Source organism: Mizuhopecten yessoensis, unplaced genomic scaffold, assembly GCF_002113885.1.
Source record: "Mizuhopecten yessoensis strain PY_sf001 unplaced genomic scaffold, ASM211388v2 scaffold5877, whole genome shotgun sequence".
Taxonomy (NCBI): Eukaryota; Metazoa; Mollusca; class Bivalvia; order Pectinida; family Pectinidae; genus Mizuhopecten; species Mizuhopecten yessoensis.
Genome location: NW_018406268.1, coordinates 962,880 through 987,407, shown reverse-complemented (window position 1 = coordinate 987,407; position 24,528 = coordinate 962,880). Strand labels below are relative to the sequence as shown.

At 36.5% G+C, this 24,528-nt stretch overlaps 1 protein-coding gene across 3 annotated transcripts in view; it reads right to left on the bottom strand.

The window, feature by feature from the left end:
• Positions 1 to 16,344: 16,344 nt before the first annotated feature.
• The window catches only part of LOC110451215 (regulator of G-protein signaling 11-like), a 67,495-nt gene continuing 59,311 nt past the window's right edge, over positions 16,345 to 24,528 (bottom strand). For 2 of the 3 annotated variants that reach the window (XM_021499115.1, XM_021499116.1), the window contains 3 exons: positions 23,005 to 23,241; positions 22,522 to 22,554; positions 16,345 to 17,158 (listed from right to left, as the gene is read on the bottom strand). In XM_021499115.1, the coding sequence (XP_021354790.1) occupies positions 16,975 to 17,158; positions 22,522 to 22,554; positions 23,005 to 23,241 (454 nt within the window). In that variant the 3' untranslated portion in view covers positions 16,345 to 16,974. The remainder of the gene's footprint in view (positions 17,159 to 22,521; positions 22,555 to 23,004; positions 23,242 to 24,528) is intronic. The other variant, XM_021499117.1, reaches the window with a different exon arrangement.

The window sequence follows — 24,528 nt, the reverse complement described above, 5'->3', positions numbered from 1 at the left end:
AAGAGGGCATTCATGTCTTGTAGACATTTTCTTGTGTATAGTATACCATGTACTTGGTATATGGAATGAAGTGTAAATGTTATGTGGGTATTAAGGTACCTGTTCCATAATGTAAATATGACTTCAGGTTACTGCTCATTAAAACAACCTAAATATGTCTATTTCCCTAAATTATTATTATTATTACATGCTTAACGGCACAAGAGAGGTCATTAGGTAGCAGTGTACAGTTGGTATGGTGGCCATGGTTGATATTTTTGTACAATGAATAACCCATGTAATATCTATGTATCAAAGTTTTTAAAAAAATCAACACTAAAATTGGCATATACATGACGAAGTGGACTATGTGGGCTTCACATTTAAAGAAGAAAAAAAATGAATTTGGTTTGAGACTACATTTTTGGCCACTTACAAATCTGTGTTGACACAACAAAAGATAGCTATTCATGTAGTCTATTTTTGTACTCGGCACATGTGTAAATATTGTGAAAAATCCAGTTTAACGACCTATGCTAAAACGTGAGTATTTCTGTTACCGAGTAGGTGATATTCAATTTAAGACGGGTTTTAAGAAAAAAAATACTACTTGCGTGGGTCAAAAATCATTTTTTTTGCATTTTTTTGGCGTTTTTTGATGTGGTAACCATGGTTTTCACAAGTCCCAAATCTGGGGAAATCACTTTTTGAAAACAAATTTCTTCTTCTAAAATAATATATATATATGTATGTAGGTGTGTTGTGCAGGATAAATCCGCTATCCATGTTTATCTGAGACATGTCCTTTATTTTTAGGACCAAACCATGTATTTCTACTGTACTCTGCTACCTTAGGGCCAACACATGGTCCTATTTCTCTAAGCCTCTTGCCTACTTTTGCCAATGTGTTACCATATGTAGGTTTTACTAAGCAGCTGAAGGTGGTTTTATCTCTCTGTAGGGTGATGACCTTTTGCTTACCTGCTGCAAGGTTTTGAATGTGAACTACTGCAATTGTGCAGCTCCATCCTCAATCTGACAGGCATCATTTGAATAACAAAGACTTGTAGGATCATTGTAGTTTACCTTTAAAATGCTGAGGCCAAAGGCAGATAAGAATGCTCAAATAATTGACATTGACCCCACTCTCAAGGTCAAGGGGTCAAATAGGTCATAACCTTTAAACAACATCTTCACAATAACCAAAACATCTTAGGTAATGATATTTGACAAGTAACATTCTTGGATGAATGGCTTTCGTATTTAAATGAATTACTTTGTCCTACTCCCAAGATCAAAAGGAGTCCAATATCTTAAAATATTTAAATCACTTCTTCTGAAAGGTCATGGTATCTGGCCAGTAGCATAAAGGATTGTTTAAAAGAATTGCCTTGACCCACTTTCAATATCACAAGTTGAAATCTATACAATATCTTCTGAATAACCAAAAGGCTGTAGGCAATGATTTTTGGCCAGTAGCATGAAGGACTATCAAGTTTGTTTAAATGAATGACCTTGACCCACTTTCAATGTTGCAGAGATCAAATGGTTTAATTATAACACCTTTAAAGAACTTCTGAGTAACCCAAGATGATGAAATCAATTTTACAACAATTATGAAATAAGTCTTATCAAATGTAATTGAATATTTAAACAACTTCTATATACCACTACTTCCACTGCCACATCAATGACCTTCCACTAGCAGTGAAATTCACCGTCAGGTTATTTGCAGACGACTGTCTCCTTTATAGGACCATAAGAACTGTCCAGGATCACTTAGACTTTCAAGAAGATTTAAAATCATTGGAACGATGGGCATCAGCGTGGGACATGTCCTTTAACACCAGCAAATTTTACATCATGAGGATCCATCGCTCAAAATCTCCATCAGCCTTTCGCTACACTCTCGGCGATACCATGCTAGAAGAGGTAACTGACAACCCATACCTCGGTATCATCTTCAGCAACACCATGAAATGGTCATCACAAATCACCAAACTTTCCAACCGTGCCAACTCCACACTGGGATTCTTTCGGAGAAATCTGAAGAAATGTCCGAAGGGTCTGAAATTGTGTGCTTTCAAGTCCCTAATTCGATCTGTATTGGAGTATAGTTCCACCATCTGAGCCCCTTCCACGGACAAGGACATATATACCATAGAGAAAGTGCAAAGGCGTTCAGCAAGATTCTTTCTTTTAGATTACCGAAGAGAAAGCAGTGTAACATCCATGCTAAACAGACTAGAACTCGAACCACTGAAAGACAGACGTCGTGACCACAGACTAGTACTGTTGTTTATAATCATCACTGGGCTAGTAGCCATACCCGCTGACGTCTACATCACAGTCAACCGTACCAACACACGACGAAACAACAGTCAGAAACTACAACAGATATCGTGCAACACTGAAAACAACAGACAATCCTTCTACCCACGTACACTAACCGATGGGAACGCTCTGAAAGAATCCTCCATCAGCGCAACTACGGTCGACCAGTTCCGTATTAGCCTCAAAAACTAACTTTTACTCCACTCCTCCTCCCCGGATGTGATATTCAATTTATGAATTTTATCCGGAACCTTACAGATACAGATATAGTCTAGAAGCGTAGGGTCAGGATATTTTTGTAAATTTTATCATTCCAAGGTGTAGGATTATTAACTTTTTTTTCTTCATAAAATGACCTCAACCAACTGTCGTGGTCACCAGTCAAATGTGTTCAAATCTTCGAAATCATATCTTCAAAATAACCCAATGATCTAGGGTCGTGAAACGTTTTCTGTAACATGCTGCGGTGAGTGATTATCAACATCCTAGAAATTCTTGGGCTCTTGAACATGGATAGCTGTTTTGTTTTAGGTTGGGGAAAACTGACAAATCGCTAGGCTGATGCATGTCCTTTGTAGATAACATAGACGTAACATCCGACTTTAAGCGGGTCAATTTCACCAATACACTGCCGTGCAATTTCTTTGAGAGAGGCTAAAGTCCTTTACTAGTCTTCTTGTATCATCCAAAAGGTGGCGCACACAGAGCCATAGATTTTGTCATGACTCATTCAATGGTTTGAGAGAGCGTGACCTCTGAAATTTGAGGCTGGACTATCAACTGCGCTCTAATAAATGACCCTGACTCGCTTTCAAGGCTGCAATTGTCAAATGTGTTAAAATCTTGAAATGGCTTCATCTTAAGATCTATAAAGCTTAGAATAGTCGTTGAAAATGTCGAATGTGTGAAAATATTGAAACAGCGTCTTCTAAAATTTACATATAAGGACCGCAGTAATTCTACAAACGGCCCAATTGCAGGATCGTAAGAGGCGACTAAATTTGGGACCTTATCTCTTCTCTCCTTTCTAAATAACTTTCTTTTTCCTAATGTCTCCCTTTACAATGCCTCACTTTTGGCCATTTGATGAGCGTTCGCCCCTGTGAGGAAGGCTTTGGGTTCTGTCCACTGGCGGAGACATACCAAAGTCTTTAAAAATGTTAGTTTATACTCCTGCTTAACGCTCAGCAAAATAGGAGTGGGACGACTGATTCGCCCGTTGTCAGTATAATGTGACCGGGTGGGGCGTCCTGCTGGGTGTCTTCGGCAGTATGTTTCAGTGAGGTAGCACTATAAAGTCGGCATCAGTTCCGCGCTATTACAAGNATCAAACAAACAAACAAATCTACAAACGGTTAATGCTTTGAAAACAATGTGTTTTTCCTTAATATCTGAATTTGTGTTTTGAAACGGTTAATGGAACTCTTCCGTAAAAATACCCAGATATATACCCAGTGTTGATATCGCACCCGTGATTTGAACCTTTACCTCTACCAACACAAGTCGTCGCATGAATGTCCCTTTACATTTAAATCTCTGATATTAAGTTATGTCACACCACGGACTTAGATAACCTAATTCCGTGGTCACACCATGTCAAGCTGAACTAGTATGTACATAAATGTATCATTATTTATAGAAAATAGATAGCAAATATCTATACATATTATCACGGACTAAGCTAATTTAATTCCGTGATATTATGTAAGAAAATACAGTATTTGAGTATCAAACAAGGTCACTCCTGCGCGTAGTGAACTTTTTTTCTTGCGAAATTTGGATAAAACCCCATAACTTTGTTAATAGTTTCAGTAAATTTATTGAATGGTGAACAGTTACATTTGATAAAGCTTCTATCATGGTACTTTTAATAGTTCTGAATGGCATGGGTCTAATTTTACAGCTGTTATATGTGACTAAACAGAAATCGCATTAATGAACTTTGGGCGGGAAACGATTTCATGTTTGTTATTGCGGGAAAATTTACCCATAGCAACGTCTCTATGACGTTACGCTAAGTAAAAAAACATACTGCATTTTGGAGGAAATTGTTTCAGCTACTTACGCTATGTCGAGTTGCTGTGAGAAGAACCCGGGATTCGCTGATATAAGGTTGTGAAATATCTCAGACAAGTCGTTCTAGAGGATTCAGCATGGATAACAGGAGTCAAAACGAGGCAAACGACCAACACTCTACATTCACCGGTACATTCACCAATACTTTCCATGGGCCACATGCCGGACAAAATTCATCATTTTGCCATAGTTTGAAAAACAGACAATCACATTCGTGGCATTCCGGATTCAGTTGCTTCTTTAACAATTCCACACGACCTTCTAGTGATATGCATTCTGGAGAACAGGCATGGAAAACGCCTGATTTAGATCTATCGATAGGGTCTCTGGGAGATATGATGGCGTTCACATCTCCGGATGAATTGGTAAAAACCTTTACGTCACTGACCTCGCCAGGGAACTTAAGTTTTTCAAGGGAAACGTTCGGCTCCATCAGGTCTCCACAGTTTAGGAAACCTCTGTCGAAGCCTTGTGATTTTAGGAATTCAAGTACATTCCAAACAAGACGTTCTTTTGAGCCGGATATCGGCCCTCTGTATCCCTTGTTCTCTCCAAGACTGACTTCCACTCCTGATGTGTCTCCACTCCAGGAACACTCGTTTGTGTCTCCAATGCCGCCGACACCACGGCTTACAGATCACAGTCTGCTGTCCTCTCCTCGGCACCGGCGACTGGGCAGGCGAAGACTCCTGTTCCCCTCGGAGGACGAAGAGGCTGTTTATTACCTCATCACAAAATATATGTTGCCAATGGACGATCAGTATTGCGTTTACTGACTGTTGACACACAAAGCAAGATCCATGCTTACCGGCTGTTGACACATCAAGCACGATCAATGTTTACTGGCTGTTGACACACCAAGCACGATCAATGTTTACTGGCTGTTGACACACCAAGTACAATCCATGTTTTCTGGCTGTTGACACACCAAGCACGATCCATGTTTACTAGCTGTTGACATATCAAGCACTATCAATGTTTACTGGCTGTTGACACACCAAGCACAATCACTGCTTTCTTACTGTTGACACACCAAGCACGATCCATGTTTACTAGCTGTTGACATATCAAGCACTATCGATGTTTACTGGCTGTTGACACACCAAGCACAATCAATGCTTTCTTACTGTTGACACATCGGACACAGTCAAAGTTTACTGGCTGTTGACACACCAAGCACTATCAATTTTGACATACCAAGCACGACCAATATTGCGTGTAATGATTCTACACATCATGCTCGATCCATAGAACATTTAATAGCTGTTGACACGAAGCACAATCCATAACGTAACGCTATGGATTGTGAGGTGACTGGCAGGCGACACACCAATCACGGAACTTGCGTTGTACCGACTCGGTATAGGTCCAATACAATATTTATTCTGTCGGGACGGTCGACACACCGATGAAACAGATTGTTTAGTTGATATGGCTTGGTTGTTGGAAGAATATTGCTTACTTTTGATTACCAAACCAATAAAAGCCAATATACATTTAAGCGCTTATTTTCAGACTCTCCTTTCTTGACAGTGAGGACATATCGTGGACGTAGTTATTTTAGCAGTAATACTATTTCAGCGCTTTCGAAATAAGTGAATTTTATTAAAAATCGCTAATTTCATGTTGTGGAATATAAACAGTTCTAGCGCTAAATCGTGATGCTTGTAACTTGACAATTACTGTCGATGCGCGGACATTTTCGGGCGCAAATATCTGTTCATGCCCGTATTTCACTCACTTTCGGCCCCACACATAGTGCTTATCATACTCTGATAAACATAACAGAACATTTACTAGCCAAAATACATTCGAATTTATAACAAAATCAGTGTGGCTCTGTTTAACTGTTAACGTTATCCCTCCTGGTTGACACAAGCGGCGTTATCATAAACGTCATCGCATTAGTCTGACAAATGTGTTAGTTCAACACCGCGTGTCCACCTCGTGTGGCAGTCGCTGCCTTACCTTCCTAACCTTAAATCCCATAAACATGTTTATTTGTTCGTGGTGGAATGTATTCAACTGCTCCAGAATTTGGAACACATGCACGACACAATTTCAAACAGCGTCTTGTGGATCGCGGTGACAACAAACAAACGTCTCCGAAACCGAGTTATTACTGTTCTGGAGACCAAGTTAGGGTTCCTCGGTTGCCAATCACTTTGGTTCCCATTACAGTAGCCATTTAAAACGGTTCCGGAGATGGGACAGACGTATATATCCGTCTTGACGTAGCAACGTTAATTTAATGTTACACACAGATGTCCACTCCTGTGACGATTTACTTAACCGGGAACTAATGATGATGGTAATGTTTATATGTACCAGTTATATGTAATTGTTACTTGGCTCGAAAATGTATATATCCAATAAGTTGTACACTCAACGGAAATTAATTGAATGTTAGGCTACGCGATGTTGCAGTTTTGCGAACAAGTATGGCAGCAAGCAACAGCATTTCCCACCTGTTTCCGCTACCAATTTTGGAAATTCTCGGCATTCTGATTTTAGTCGTGTTAGACTAAATTGTTATGCAATAGGTATTTAACTGAACAGAAGCTTATTTTATTATGATGTAGAAGTTTATTACACCTAGGAGTGTTTCACATGCTTGAATTTTTACAATTTTGTTACAGTTCCAGTACGCTTCTTGTGTATAAGATTGTTATGTAGATTTAAGAGACAAGGTACGACTCTATATGTTTGATAGCAGACCTTTCAAATGCATCGTTTGAAACAATTTGTAAAATGCCTGTTCCCTCTGACTGCCTCGATCAACAAATTGCTGGCGGAGTCAAGTGTTTTACCCGGTTTATAGACGCCAGATCTAGATGAATAGTTCGCTGTAAGCGAAACCTTGTTAAGACAAGGACAAGAACTTGTTGTACTTGTCAAAGATTTTGAAAAAAAGTGTTTGAGACAGGGACTTGGGAAACAGCTTGACGACGGTTTTTGCGTGTATACTACTCAACAAAGTCTGGTCTTCGAACAACTATCGTTGCTGGGTCTAGCTGCTGCATTTCCAGCCATTTAAAAACTCTTAGTGTTCTGTTCAAGTGCCTAGTATACGCATATGGTATATCTGCTGATGCGTTTTCCTCGATTCGGTCTTATCTTACGGACAAGACGTAACGAATTGCAGTAGGCAATGCTGCCTATGGAGACGGAACTTTTGACTGAGTTCTACATGGATGTATGTTGTGCCCAAGAATGTATTGTCCCTATACTCTTTATTTGAGACATATGTACGCTTCCCCATAATTGTTATGATGATGATGATGTACATGGTCATCAGACCTAAGACAATTCACTCATTCACCCCCTGAAGACAAATTTGAACTCTTCCAACTCAAAGGCTGGAATAGTTCATTATGAAACTTCAGGGATGAATGAGTTCAGATACTTCGGTTTGATTGGAAGCATGTTTGTTGGGCATACTATAATGTAGAATGTCGTCTACGATACAAACTTCCTGTACACGTACTCAAGGACCTACGTCGTATGTACCGGTACAGGCCCCCCGGGTTGTCATTTCAGTAACGGTGCATGGCTCTGTGTTTGTCATGTATAAGGTTGTCAGGAAGAATTAAGAAACAGTCAGGTTTTGATCAACAGGGCCCCGGTATTAGCAATATGCCAAGCATATTGATATTACTTACATACGAAACCTTAAGGATCTCCGTATCCCTGTCAAAAAGCTATAGTTACGTTTTGGAATCTTTTTGTTGGCATAACTTTAGCTTTGAGAAATCATTTCTGAAAGGAGAAACAACAAACCTTGCTGAACTTTGATCAAAAAGTAATAAAGATGGATTTAACAACACCCAATCTAGAAGTTTTCTGAGCGTGAAAATACAATGGGGCTAGACTAGGATTCCGGCCCTGGTCGTGCTACAGTTACCTAGGGCCTATTTGTAGAATTAGATTAGATGCTATCCAAGAACATGATGCTGACCAACTAGTTTTAATGCAGGCCTTGAAAGTCCTTACCGAGGCTCACCAGAAAACATCATCAAATCACTTGGTCCATCCCTATTTTATAAGCGGACAGCTTTAGTGCTACCGGTCCAACCATTTTGACAGAATAACTCAAAAATGGCACTGTATCCAAAACCCAAAGTTCAGAGGGATTCTCTAATGTTCTACCTGCAGTATGACAGCTGGTATCCGTGAGGTGTGAAATGAAGACAAACTCCAGGAGGAATTGTGTAACTGACTAGATTTTATTTTACCAAATGTCTTAACAAAGAAAAGTATTCACAAGAAATTAGAATAGAAAGTTAGATCAAAGGTTATATACTATAGTATTTACATCAACCGTTCTCCTAACCAAGGAGTTGTACTGTAGTACTTGCTAACCCAAAACATTTGGTCCTCTATATACATGATAGACTTTGTATATTATATAGGGATAACTTCTTAAATCATTAGTCTTTGTGGGAATTAAAAAAAACAAAAAAAATGTTTCATTAGTTCAAATTTTTTTCTTTCTGAAAAGGAAATGATATAGTTAATTGAGGTTTGTTTCCTGAAAAAAAAAAATCGTTTGAAAGACATAAACAATAGCAGCACCAAACTATTTCATATTATCTTAGTTCAATGATCTTTGCTATTAACAGGATTTCCTATAAGTTCAAGAGGTCATGGAAAAATTGAAAACATTGTTCTGTACACAGTACAAAAAATACATTTGATTGCAGCGAATCTAATAACTTGTCTTGTACAGAGTAAGAGTATTAAATAGTATAAAAATTATGTCAGTTAGATGACTGGATAAAATATATTTTGGGAATAGATAAAAAAATAAAATTGAGTTTGTTGACATTTGACTTACTGTCATGAGATTGTGTTTTACAAAATACACTGATAAATTACCAACTGGTCCAAGTCTATTATACGGACGACAATATGTCTACCGATTTAATAAAGTCGTCTTCTCATCTGGTTCCACAGAAATTAAATGAAAAACAGACCCGGAATGTGACACTTAATTACTAAAAAGTGCTTGTTTTCAAAATCTCTAATTTGTTTACTACCTAATTAATACTAAACTAGCACTTGTGTAATCACGGATGTATTACAATAACATTTGTATCATTTCTTACTGGTAATAAGCCCATGCTTGGTAATAAGCCCATCCCCTTGTAGAATTAACAGACAGGGGTCACACTGTGGATGTATTAGAATCTATCATTCCTGTGTAGAGATAACAGAAATCTTGATACTAAGACAAAATACTTATTAGTCCAGAGCTTGTCTGAGTTCGGCACACTCAAAATCTCATCGGCAGGGTTGAGTACTTTTATTTTTTTCTGAACTATTCTTTCCTACAATTTCGACAACCTGCATAAAAATGCAACACTTGCATTTCCGAGTGTAACAATACATTGTTGATGTTGTAGCGTGCTTGCTAACTGTTTGGACCCCCGACTTAGTCAGAACTTTCCAAATATTGGTAAAAATGTGGACATCCTCTTCGATCAAGACAAAAATACTTCTCGGAGTGAAAGGAACTAAATCAAGTACCTGTCCTACCCCCATCAACCAACTAGCACCCCTGGGCTAACCTTTGGTAATATATGATATACTGAGTTATAAGCTAACACTGACTAGCCCTACCATCTCGTCTGCTCTTGTTACAGCTAATAATTACACACATATATATATATATGTAAGAGATTCTTTGTCGTGTTCACTTTCAACGACAAATTTAAACATCTCACAAATTGTTGCGACTCCAGCACAACAATAGAGAAACCTATAATAAAATATTTCAGATATTGAAATATTTACCTATGAGGATGATTTGGCTGATCATGTAGTGTTTCTGTTACAGGAATTTTATTATTTTAATTGTTTTTGGGCCATGTTTGTCCAAAACACCTGTTGTTTGTCCATTTTCAGTCCATTTGATACTGTCAGTGACCAAATTGGTCACCACAACATCTGTCTGTGGCCATAGTGGTGCACTATAATACCGGTTGGTGATATTGGTCAACCTCAATGTCTGTTATTGACGAAAACCTTACGGGGCTAATTTTTCCTCCTTCAAAGAGTGATGAACAAGGATTAAATACAAACATGACAGCTATTTAGAACAATGGTTTGATCTTGTGTAAAATGTGTACAAAACCACTGCTGTTTGTAACTAATTAACAGCAGACGATATGAGTACATCAGTGTCAACATTGAAACCAAACCTTGTGTGTGATCTGTAGACTTAAAACACCTACAACAAATAGATTCTGCAATCTACTACAATATAATATACTAGTTTGAATTGCCCAGGTAAGTAAAATCTATTTCTATATACCTGTCTGTATTTTCCAGGTAAGTAAAATCTTCTACAATTCACCTGTATGTATTTTCCTGGTAAGTATATCACAATCTATTCTACTACAGAATACCTGTATTTCCCAGGTAAGTATATTAGAATCCACTTTAGTATACCTGGGAGCACTTGTATGAAACATCTCAAAGTTGAGGAAAATCTCAAGCAATGTATTGTCTATGGGAAATCTTAGACTTGAGGAAATCTCAAGAGTTGAGATGTTTTATACAAGTGGGCCCTGTATTTCTCAGGTGAGTAAAATCTAGTACTTTTATCTCCTGTATTTTACTACAGTTCACCTGTTTCTATTTTCCAAGTAAATGTTTTACAAACTTCGGTATACCTGTATTCTGCAGGTAAGTATATCTACAACAATATACCTGTTTGTATTTCCCAGGTAAGTAAAATCTACAACAGTATACCTGTTTGTATTTTCCAGGTATGTTCACAAACAAAAGCAAATGGCCTGCAACACCTACTATGTAGAATGAATTGTATTTACTGGTTTGTAGTGTAAATACTTTTTTCACAGAATGTCAACGACAAAATAATATTAGTCATAATGAAAGGACAAATAAAAAAAATGCTTTGAAGTATCTAGGAACATGATATTAATAAAAATGAATTGAAAAGTCACAAAAAGATATTTCCATAGGTGTACATAAGAGCAGTGTTTTTGTATCCGACTCTGTTTGGGTAATCAGTCTACTATAAAACTAAAACACAACTCCAGTCACACTTGCACTCCAGTGAATCGATTTCTCACTGTTTAGTATGACCACTTGACATAGCATGCTGATATGCAGCAGAAAGTATCTAAAAACTTCTTTTCCATTGTTTCATATTTCTACTTTATCTAAGAATATAATCAAACTCAAGGAAAAAGTTCCTGTTTACATTTATCTGTGAACCGAGAATGTCATAGCAAGACTATTTGTCCTGTTGAACTAGTAAAAAAAAGAGAATTTTTACCAGATGAAACATGAATGGGCCCTACGTTTCTTACTGACCGATAGATACTACATACAGAGCCCTCCGTTGTTGTAGACTACTAACAGACATATAGGGCCTGGCACTGTTGACATAATATATACAGAGCGGTCTGCTGTTCTAAGAAATATACAAAACTGACAATGTTTCCTTGAAAGCTGATGTATGACTGAATATCAAGTCAAGTGCAAACTGTGAGATAAGATATGAAGTGATATTTTAACTATCAGCAAAAACATTATCTATCCTACCTCAAATTGTACACTAATTTAGATGACAAAAGTTTGACAAAATAATACTATATATCGTTTCTTTGAAAAAGAAGCATGCACTGACATTTTGTCACAAATGCATGGACATGGGAAAACAATGGTGTTCACTTCATTTCTGTTTAAAATTCTCAACAGACAATTTTTAAAATATTTTTTCTGGTACCCATTTACTAGCAAATATCAACAAAACAGATCAATAGTAATGGGCTATAAATACAAATTTTACATAGACCCATACTTGCCAACTCCCCTTATTTTGTAGGAAACTCCCAGTTTTTGACCCTTAAATTGAGCATTTTCCTATTTTCTAATATCTGATTATTTCACCTGAAAGAACAGCTGAAAAGATGCCTTTTAAAAGTGTTATTTTTTCCTCTAGGGTGTACAAACACATATTTTATTTCTGAGCATGCATAAGCTTCCTTATTGAAATTTCAAAAAGTTGTTAAGTATGCTGAAAGGCATCTAGAAAAAAAACATGAATCTTGTCAGAAATAATTCTGGCTTATAAACTAGCTTACTAGTGACATAACACGTGGATGTGATCAGAAATACATGAATATAAAGAAAACTTATTACTTTTTAAAAATATAAAGAGAAGGAAGTGTTAGATTTCTAACTCTAACATTTCTATTAAAAAAGAACATTGCACATATAGAGGATAAATAAAAAGATGTTTATGACTAGAATAACATAGCAGTTAGGTGTAGATATTTATCATTGTGTGCTCAAAATATATACATACTTATATAGCTTCAATATCATAATTCTCCCTGGCACAAAAAGTCAACATATCAAAATCATATATAAAAAACATTACAGCTCGAAACATCCTCAGCCAAATGAAATAACCATTGCAATAAACTTAACAAATATAAAATACCTATCAAAAGTCATGATGGACAAAAATCTAAAAATGTTGTTATAATCAATTTCAATGTCCTGTGATGGGATGCAGAACAGCGATACGGAATGATAATCTCCCGAAATGAGACAGTTTAACTTTTGCGTTTGCTGTCTCCATGACAACAACTATAACAGCTGGAGACTCCAACTCCTTCTGCACAGGGGCCTGTAGCTTACTATAAAGTAAGGATGCACAGGGGCCTGTAGCTTACTATACAGTAAGGATGCACAGGGGCCTGTAGCTTACTATACAGTAAGGATGCACAGGGGCCTGTAGCTTACTATACAGTAAGGAGACAATTGAAATGATAAGTCATATTGCACAGGGGCCAGTGGCATAACATAAACTATTTACAAAATCTGGGTCTAGCAGCGCAGGGATATGAGGCATTAACATTTTGGTTAGATTTTGTTAGCCTGTATTAATTTGAAATACTAGTAGCATCATCTAAATATTTTATCATTCTATATCTTCAAATGATATTAATATGGACAGTGCATGTATTTTACTGCTGAACAGAATAACTCGGCAACATTTTGTTTTTGTTACCCAGGAAATCTTTGTTAAATTTAACGATACCTTATTTTCTTATCTGTAACCTGAAAATGGCAATAGTATTCAAGGGAAAAAAGTACACACACTGTAACTAACAAGTTTAAAAAAGTGAAGAAACTCGTCAAGAAAAGTTTATTTGGCACCATTTCCAAAAAATGTAATTAACTAATTTTATTTTAAAGTGAGTTTGTAAAAAAAAAAAAATTTTTATTTATTAAAATAATGAGTTTGAACTTGTTATTTCATAAAATATGAACCAAGGTTAATGAAATTGAAATAAGTACAAAATGCAAAAATAAAATTCATGTGTTATCTCCCTTTACAGTGTTAAATCTGCATGGAAACCACCTTTTGAAGATATTCTTTTTCTGTGATATAATAATGTGAGCATTTTACAAAATAAATTTTCTTGAACAATAATGTAATGGATGAATATTATGTAGAAAATAAAGAATCTAAAAAAAGAACTAACATGTTAATAAGATTGTTTTGATAATGTAAAGAAAATGTTGTCGGGTGTTTTATAGTGAATATTTATAAGATAGATACGGATACTGTACCACTTATTTGGTTTCTCAATTTTTGAAATTTTTAAACAAAAATTTAACCAAATTTCAGAATCTCATTTTACTCCACTCTCACAGTTGGTTAAGCCCAGAAAACACAATCAATTCGCTAAGGTAAAAATACATCTGGGGAAAAAATCTGTCTAATATATGACAAATTAAAAAGATGCACACAATACTATTTTGGCTTCTGTTTATTTGTAGTCTTTAATAGAGAAATATTATCATATTCAATTTCAATTCAAAATCAAATTAACTAGAATTTTACGAAAAAGATTCAGTAACTTGATTACATTGATGTAAGAACATTGAAAAACAGTTGGAGAACTTGTTTACAATCTCGATAATCAAGAAACCAAATAAATGGGTTCAACCCTAGACGGAAACCCAACCACAGAACATGTGTGAAGGTACGGTAAACTTGGCACAGTTTTTATAATAAAAATCTTATTGGAAATGCTGTCCATATATCATCGTTAATACTGCTTCGTTCATAATGAAAAAAAGTGATCTACAAATTTATAATGGATTTAGATATGTAAATATATTTTATATAATATTTTAACTTAAAGTTTAAAACAATTTGAAACAATTTGATTTTGTAGCGTTAGATAAGGTTTTTCAGAAATACATGAACACAACTTGTTACTTCCACCATGGGGATCTTGTATCAACTAATGACTAAGATAAATGTAACTGCTTGATAACCTTTACTCACATGTTTTACCGTATCCTGGTGTTGGAGGGATACTTATATGGAGTCATATTTGCATTGATTACACCTCAAATATGAATTATTTAACCCTTTCACCACTGTGGACCACAATTGACCCATCCCGATAAATGTATGGTAGAGTCTACTAAAGTTACCTAGGGGTGAACAGGTAATTATTCATTTTCTCTGGCTTTTTTTTTTTTTAGCAACAGTCTGTACATGAATTGGTTATGCATCATTGGACAGTGTATTCAGTTCAAATTGTGGATAACGTATTCACCCTAATTAGCACCCGTCTAGCTATCCGTGCCTGTGTTCTTTCTTCGACACCTATCAAAATGAAATAAACACCCCAACATCCTGGTCCGTTCCAGTTTAGTATACACATTTTCCAGTGTTTTAGAAAAAGACCCAACAATTTGGGAATTTTCCTTGAGAATGTGTCTGACAGTTATGGAGCAGCACCACAACTGCCACAACTTACGTTACGATATGTTAATTAATAAGCACCCCTTCAGACAATTTTTTTCGAGTACTGCGAACACTAACGACGGTGCATACCATACAGTTGACACTGTATAATATCCTGTTTAACAATAAAAACAGAGACTACATACAATGTTGACCTGACTGTAATACCATACAGTAAAACCCTGATATAACGCCCTTGTCATTTGACAGCTTGATAATATACTGCCCACACGGTTCAATGTCCTCTTTTCCTGTTTCTTATACATCTCTCTCAATATGTCTCCAATCTCCTCTTATAACGCCAACATTTCTCTGGACAAATGGTGGCAGTATAACAAGGTTTTACTCTGTATAGTGAAGAGGCGGGAGCAGCTCAGGTATTGCACAGTCCTTTAAATAGTGAAAGTATCATTTTCTTGAAGAATCTTCATATAAAACCTTCCACTGATGAACACAAAATAAAAAAATAAAAAATATTGTCTAGACATATTTTTAGCTACATATCTACAAAATCACCTATACAATTCCATCACTTACTCAAATTGGAAGTGCACACAATTTCTTTTAATACAAAGTTTTAAAAAAGAACAAAAAAAGAGAAGACCAAATTGGATTATGTATGTTAGTTAAAATATTTTTGAAATACACATCTATCCATATAAAAAGCGTACGCTAACAGTGTCAACAATAAGTGTGATCTGACTGGGAAATTTTCGTCACATGATTGCAGCTCAAGTATAGCAAGGAAAGATCTGAGAACAATTCCACAATTGCTGAATTACAGCAAGGAAACAGTACTACATTGTGTTTGAACAAGTATTGAATAAGAAATGTTAATTCTGTGATCAACTAGAACATTTTTTAAAAGAACTGCACCAAAGCCAGGGGAGATCATTCTAAACATTGTCTACAATTATCTAAACATATTTAATTTTTTTCCACACTTGAACCCCATACAGACATACTGACAGTGATTTGAACCCCATACAGACATACTGACAGTGAAAACGCTTTTACAGTCACTCTAAGTCTACAATGAGATAAAATTGTACTTCTTCAAAATATTCAAACATTTTTTTGAAAATTTATCAATTTGAAAAATTTCTGATATTTTAACAAAAATATCTTTAACCCTTTCACCCCTATGTAACTTTAGTAGACTCTACCATGCATTGATATGGATGAGTCCATTATGGTCTATGGTGTTGAAAGGGTTAAGTCTGTTGTTACTGGCATCTTCGTGTTGGGATACAGTACTACAGAACCATGCTGGCTTCTGAAGAACGGCATCCTACAGGATACAGCAGCTATCGCAGACATTTTTCCATAACCAGCGACTAGTCCTAAAATCACACTAACGAGAGAAACTGTATTGGTCAAAATACACCGGCCAACAACCAACCGATGTTCATATACATTCATCTCACTTGGCGACAAGTGAAAAGAGGTTAATACAAATTCTCTGTCACAAAATATTTTATTTGTAATATAATCATATGAAATTACCAATGCTAAGCTGGTTTTGAAGTGTACGTGTTAATAAACCTGTTTCTGCAAGTCCATGGTATTACATGGCTGACATGTATACTTAACAAGAAGTAATCAATATGGCGGTGGGCAATCAAAAATCAACAAGTGCAAGAAATTTCATTTCTCAATAATAATAAGAACTTGTTAAGGGAACAAACGGTTTTAAAATTCGTGTAAACATGAAAGATTCAAACTAAGTCATAGAACGTGGAAAAATACAATTGACACGTATAACAATGTGCGATCTACTTCTCCACCAGAGGTGCAATGCTGTTCGACTTGAATGGCACACTCTCAGACTTGCGCTTGTCCGATGTCGCAGTAAGAGGGTAGGGCCTCGGTACTTCCAGTTTGCTACGGCGATTGTTTGCGAGAGCGTTGCCACGCCCAGGGTCATCGGAGCGACGTCTCACATTAGGGGATATAGCGCTGAAACATACATCATAAACTGTTATTATTTTTTAGCCCAAAGTGTAGACTACTTTGATTTTTTTTGGTCAAATGTCCATAATAATTTATTGCATGGTTAATGCTTAATTATCAAGGAACACTTTTATCAAATATGTCAAAACCATTTAAAATTACAGATAAGGTTTTTGAAATCTGTATCTAACTGATAAAAATTTCTGAACATTTTTCAAAATCTTATTCAATGCTATGTAAATCTCTTTAACAAAGAATAATTAATCATTCATAAACTAATTTGTTTCAATGAAAGGACCCTTGACCTGTTTTGACTGGGCTGTCTCAGCAAACAAGATTTGAATGTATAAAGTTATGATAGAGACAGATACAATATGAACTCATTCACCCCTGAGGACACATTTGAACCCTTCCAATTCAAAGGTTGAAATAGTTCATTATGAAATTTCAGTGGTGAATGAGTTAAGACTGATGGCTGACAGATCATAGTATTTTAAATACAGCTTGACCATTATAGTACAAATTAAACAGCAGTTTACAGTTCATAAAATGACAATCAGCAAATTTTCTATATATGATACATTGTACACGTATGATACACTATACTCGTTTATACACAACTACCACACAGAAACAGTTTACATGTTTATTATACTAGTTCAGTATCATATACACAAGCAGTGAAATAGTGGGCCCATCACGGGTTACGCACTCCAACAAATTAACTACCATACATAATGAAATTACAGTCATCATAATATTTAATAAGCTAAACTCCGGGGGTATTCAGAGAAGTAGCTAGACTCTGAAAATGTCTTCAGAGAAGCGGCTAGACTCTGATGTTTGAACACCCCTAGAGAAGCCATGATGAGAGCAGCTAGACTCCTGTGATACAAGAAAAGCCGCATCCCCACACTTACATATAAATATATTTGAGATAGGGGGTAAATTCCAATTTAAAGCCCAAAATTGAATTCATATGTGATACAAAATATTACACATGAGCAAGAGCTGTACTTAGTAATGAAACCCATTTGTTGTTTTAATCAGAATCTGGAGGTATCATACCTAAATTATGAAATCTGAAAATGACCATGCATTTTTACTATAGATAAACTTGTCTAAACCGAACACCATGCAAATCAACTTTCTGTTTTAGTAAGACAGGTTTCCAGATTATACAGGTTCTACATAGAGACTTATACAGTAGAACCTTGTTTTGGTTATCTGGTTTATACAGGTTTCCAGATTATATAGGTTCTACATAGAGACTTATACAGTAGAACATTGTTTTGATGATCTGGTTTATACAGGTTTCCAGATTATACAGGTTCTACATACAGACTTATACAGTAGAACCTTGTTTTGATTATCTGGTTTATACAGGTTTCCAGATTATACAGGTTTTACATAGAGACTTATACAGTAGAACCTTGTTTTGATGATCTGGTTTATACAGGTTTCCAGATTATACAGGTTCTACATAGAGACTTATACAGTAGAACCTTGTTTTGATTATCTGGTTTATATAGGTTTCCAGATTATACAGGTTCTTCATAGAGACTTATACAATAGAACCTTGATTTGGTATATAGAGGTTTCCAGATTACACAGTTCAATTGACAGAGAAATGTATACAATAGTACCTAGTTAAATATTTACTTTATACATGTTTCCAGACTACAGAGGTTCACTATAAAAATATATATAGTAGTAACCAGTTAAACATTTGGTTTATAAAGGTTTCCTGATTACACAGGTTAAATCTACAAAGAAACATACAATGGACCTAGCTGAAGATCTGGTTTACACAGATATCCCAGATTATAAAGGGAATAGGCTTAAACAGTTAAAAGTACTTCAAAAACACTTTGTTCCAGAGAAGAAGTCGCTTAATGCAATATGGCCAAATTACCCCTTTTGGCCCCACCTCTAGCCCTTTTGAGTGTCAGCCCCTCTATTTGTACAATTCTGAATTCACACCAAATATGGTTAATTTCCAGAGAAGTCATTTAAGCAATATGGCCAATTTACCCCTTTTTTGCCCCAACCATCAGGGGGTCAATTCTGAATCCTCACCACCTGAGAATGCTCCAAACCAAATATGGTTAATATCCATCTCTTATTTCCAGAGTCATTTAAGCAATATAGGCAAATTGCCAATTTTTTGGCCCCGCCCCTCAGCCCCCTCGGGGGTCAGCTCATACATTTATACATTTTTGAATCCTGACCACCTAGGGATGCTTCCAGTCAAATTTGGTCTAATTCCAATCAGTGGTTTAAAAGAAAAAATTGTTTGAAGAAATTGTTGAAGGATGGACAGACGGATGACGGTAGATTGTAAACAGATAGACTGATAACAGGTAAATTATGAAAAGGTAGATGGCACGTAGGTACATTGTTTATAAGTACATTTAGATCGTTAATAGATCATTTACAGGTAAGACAAGTTATCCGAGAAGAGAGTAGATATTGTCAATATTCCTATAACATAAATGCGGATACAAAATTATAAAATATGGCATACTATACTTTGCTCTCAATCAAAACTCTTCCAATGGCAAAACACTTCTATTCATTTGTATTTTTTTGAATTATTTTGATCACTTAAAATGACTTGGATTATCTCCTCAAGTAATGTGTGACATATCCATGGCCTGTATCCATGAAATCTTTCCCATGGATTTTGTGCTCAAGCCGAATCTCTGGTTTCTGTTATAAATTAATAAAAAAGGAAATGTCAATAATTTGGAAAAATATTGAAGAGACTTTGAGCTGAATACTGTTTTCAATGTTTACATTTGACTTTTTGATTGTTTGACTTGATTTAAGTGTCGAGTTACAAGAAAGTTGGTATGAGCACAGAATCCATGTTTAGCATGAGAATGGTTTCATGAATACAGCCCCTGAAAAGTTTTGACAGACAAGATACTTCTGCCATATTTACGAGCCAGGTGTTACTGTTATCACCTGGTTTACCATGTTGGAATCCTTCCTCCACATATCTAGGCTAGATGAACGTCGAAACACAGTTCTGCAGAGGTGTAACATTGTACAGTTAATTCCTATCAAACGTTACAGCTCACTATAGAGTCTACCCAAGTACTGGTGCCAAACAGTTTATCATCTAGATAGTGGTATATTAGCGTGACAGCTCACTAGTCTAACAAAGTACAGATGACTGGTGCCACTACGGTTTACTATACTGCTCACTAGAATGACAGCTCACTAGAGTCTAACAAAGTACAAACAACCTGTACCACTACAGTTTACTATCTAGATAGTGGTATATTAGCATGACAGCTCACTAGAGTCTAACAAAGTACAGATGACTGGTGCCACTACAGTTTATTATACTGCTCACTAGAATGACAGCTCACTAGTGTCTAACAAAGTACAAATGACCTGTATCACTACAGTTTACCATCTAGATAGTGGTATATAAGCATGACAGCTCACTAGAGTCTAACAAAGTACAAATGACTGGTGCCACTACAGTTTACCATCTAGATAGTGGTATATTATCATGACAGCTCACTAGAGTCTAACAAAGTACAAACGACCTGTACCACTACAGTTTACCATCTAGATAGTGGTATATTAGCATGACAGCTCACTAGAGTCGAACAAAGTACAGACGACTGGTACCGGTGCCACTACAGTCTACTATCTAGATAGTGGTATATTAGCATGACAGCTCACTAGAGTCGAACAAAGTACAGACGACTGGTACCGGTGCCACTACAGTCTACTATCTAGATAGTGGTATATTAGCATGACAGCTCACTAGAGTCTAACAAAGTACAGACGACTGGTACCGGTGCCACTACAGTCTACTATCTAGATAGTGGTATATTAGCATGACAGCTCACTAGTGTCTAACAAAGTACAAACGACCTGTATCACTACAGTTTACCATCTAGATAGTGGTATATTAGCATGACAGCTCACTAGAGTCTAACAAAGTACAAACGACCTGTACCACTACAGTTTACCATCTAGATAGTGGTATATTAGCATGACAGTTCACTAGAGTCTAAAAAAGTACAGACCACTGGTGCCACTACAGTTTACTATCTAGATAACGGTATGTTAGCATGACAGCTCACTAGAGTCTAACAAAGTACAAACGACCTGTACCACTACAGTCTACTATCTAGATAGTGTTATGTAAGCATGACAGCTCACTAGAGTCTAACAAACTACAGACCACTGGTGCCACTACAGTTTACCATCTAGATAGCAGAACACCATGCCAGTGTAGCAGCTCATTAGAGTCTACTAGTGTACAGAGTAGCTAGTTTGCAAAGTTTACCAGCTTGAAAGTGGTATACCAGGGATGTGCATTTTTGTATTGACAGTGCTTTAGACAGTAGGCAGATTTTAAAAAAATCTACTATCATGACCTATATTTTAACAATGAATATTGAAAATTTTCACTAGCCCTGATGTACCATCTACTAGACCTGGGTATCAAGCTAGTAAAATTCCAGTATACTGGCTCGCCAAAAGATTCTATTTTTTGTCAAGAGGCTTGGTGAAGTAACGTTTTAGTACCTGTACCAGCATTGCATTTAGCAGAAAACCAAAGAATATATAGCAGCCAGTTACGAAAGGTACAGAGTGAGAGACTCGACTTGTTAACAAAGTGGAAGTTACTTTAAAGAGGTTCAACAACCAAGTACTGGTAACAGTGACAAAGACAACAGTAGGTCCAAATAATATTTTCAGAATGGTTTTAAGCACAGCGTGACATGAGTGACATGCGTTTTAGTTAGCTACAGTATTCCTCAGTGACAACTGCTAGCTAAGATACCTAACCATTAATAAAAGCATTATTGTGCAGCCTATGGGATGTTGTAGATACAATATTGTAACAATGACAACAGTAAGCCTATGGGATGTTGTAGATAAAATATTGTAACAATGACACCAGAAAGCCTATGGGATGTTGTAGATACAATATTGGAACAATGACAACAGCAAGCCTGTACAATATTGTCAAAGTGACAACAGCTAGCCTATGTGATGTTGGAGGTACAATATTGTAACAGTGACAACATCTAGCCTATTTGATGTTGGATATATTATTGTAACAGTGACAACATCTAGCCTATGTGATGTTGGAGGTACAATATTGTAACAATGACAACAGCAAACAAATGGGATGTTGTAGGTACAATATTGACATAGTGACAACAGCTAGCCTATGTGATGTTGTAGGTACAATATTGTAACAATGACAACAACTAGCCTAGATGTATGTGATGGTTTTAAACCACAGCTAGCCTATTTGTACAGAACAGTACCATTTCATAGCATAGCACAGTCATAACCAGCAGAGCTACACCAAAGCCAGTCTCTCTTACCTGATAGAAATACTGTTGTCAGACCCCTTCAAGCTGGAGAGTCAACAGAAGGGAACAGTTGTAACAAACACAAATCTACAGACAAATCGTCAGTTAAAACGTTCTACATGTCCAAAAAGATAGTCAACTACATGGTACGCTGGTAGTCAAAGGGTGTGTGGCAAGGGAGATAACTATGCTACTGCATAGTGGCAGCTGGGAGGCTAATGTCCTAGTAACGGAACAATAACAGATGATCTGGTTATATATATGATAGGTATACAAACTTTTTTTATTCATAGGACCAAAGAAATCACCGACATATCAAAACTAACAATACATATTGAAGATGTGCAAACATTGATAAATGAAAAAAAATTCTACAATAAGTCAATGCATTCAATTACAATAATTAACGAAAATGTAATGCATTAATAACAAACACATATTTAGAAAACCAGTACGGCTAGACTTTGGAAGTGAGTGTGTATACTGACAACCTACCTCTGGGAAAGTGCCGATTTCTGGTTGTTGCCGAGTTCCTTCAGGTCACTGGTGCTGTATGAGTGATGTGGGGCAGACATGTGTACGGGGGAGTCGCCGCCGCTGACGTCAGAGCTCACATCACGTGATCGGTCACTGGAGTTGCTGCCGCGGCGTCTCGCCACCTTAGGACTGGGGGTTGTTGGTCTTTGCTGGGGCTGTGCTTGCTGTTTACTCTTGTTACTCCAGCTAAAGAATCTGAAATGGAAGGGCAGCATGGCCGTCATCTATTAGCGCAACACACTATACAGGAGTAGCACACATTTAACACATTCACCCCTGAAGACACATTTGAACTCGTTCAATTCAAAGGTTGGAATAGTTCATTATGAAATTTCAGGGTTGAATGAGTTAAACACCCTGTAAACCAGCAAACTTGAAGAACATATATGTCACATCAGTATATAGTTTAACAATCAAGACGAAAACTGATTCATGGTCTGAGTTGTTGCATTCATAAAAAAAAACATTAGTAAATTTTACCACATGTTAGATTCATAAAGGGAGGCAGATTATATATATATATATATATTAAATACACAAACAACATCACCTTGATCAATAAATTTGGTTAAATATTTTTGTACAGAACATTACATTTCAATTACAGCATGCATGGCATTTATACCATCTTGTACAACTTCTATCAAACTTCCATATAACTGCATGCACAGTACACTACCGATCAAGTTGTGATTGACCGTCAACACACCTGAATTGTCATTCCAAGTCTTTACACTTGTTACCTTATGTAGAATGAATAAATGCTTACCAAGGTTTCTAGTTGATAAAAAAATTCAAGATAATGACTTTTAACATAAACACACTATATATATAGAAGATATCCAACAGGTAAGTTTTGATAAGGATTTACCTTTTACATGTACATGGAAATGTTCGCCCAGTCAAACTTTCACCCTTCACTGATAAAAGCCATATTTGCCCACTGTTTATATCACTCCTTACATGTAATCAGAGGTGTCAGCCTCTGAGCCCTCCAATAAGGGAGATCTCCCTCATTCCAAACCTCCAATGAGGGAGATCTCCCTCATTCCAAACCTCCAATGAGGGAGATCTCCCTCATTCCAAACTTCCAATGAGGGAGATCTCCCTCACTCCAAACTTCCAATGAGGGAGATCTCCCTCACTCCAAACTTCCAATGAGGGAGGTTCAACAGCTATGATGTAATGACTACAAATAGTATGTTGTACGTTAACATTCTTTGTCAGGGTTCGTGTCATCATGGAGGGCGAAAGCTGGTCTGTGGCGAACATTTCCCAATATATATTTTACTGGTATAGTCACTAATATTTTCCCCGGAACTGAAGTATGCATACAACTACAGACAAGAGGCCCATGGGCCTTAACGGTCACCTGATATATTTATACAGAGAGTTGATTTTGTTTTTAACATGAACAGAAATATTATTCAAAGTGACAAAAAACAATAAAACCACCTTACTCAATATCTAGCATACAGATTT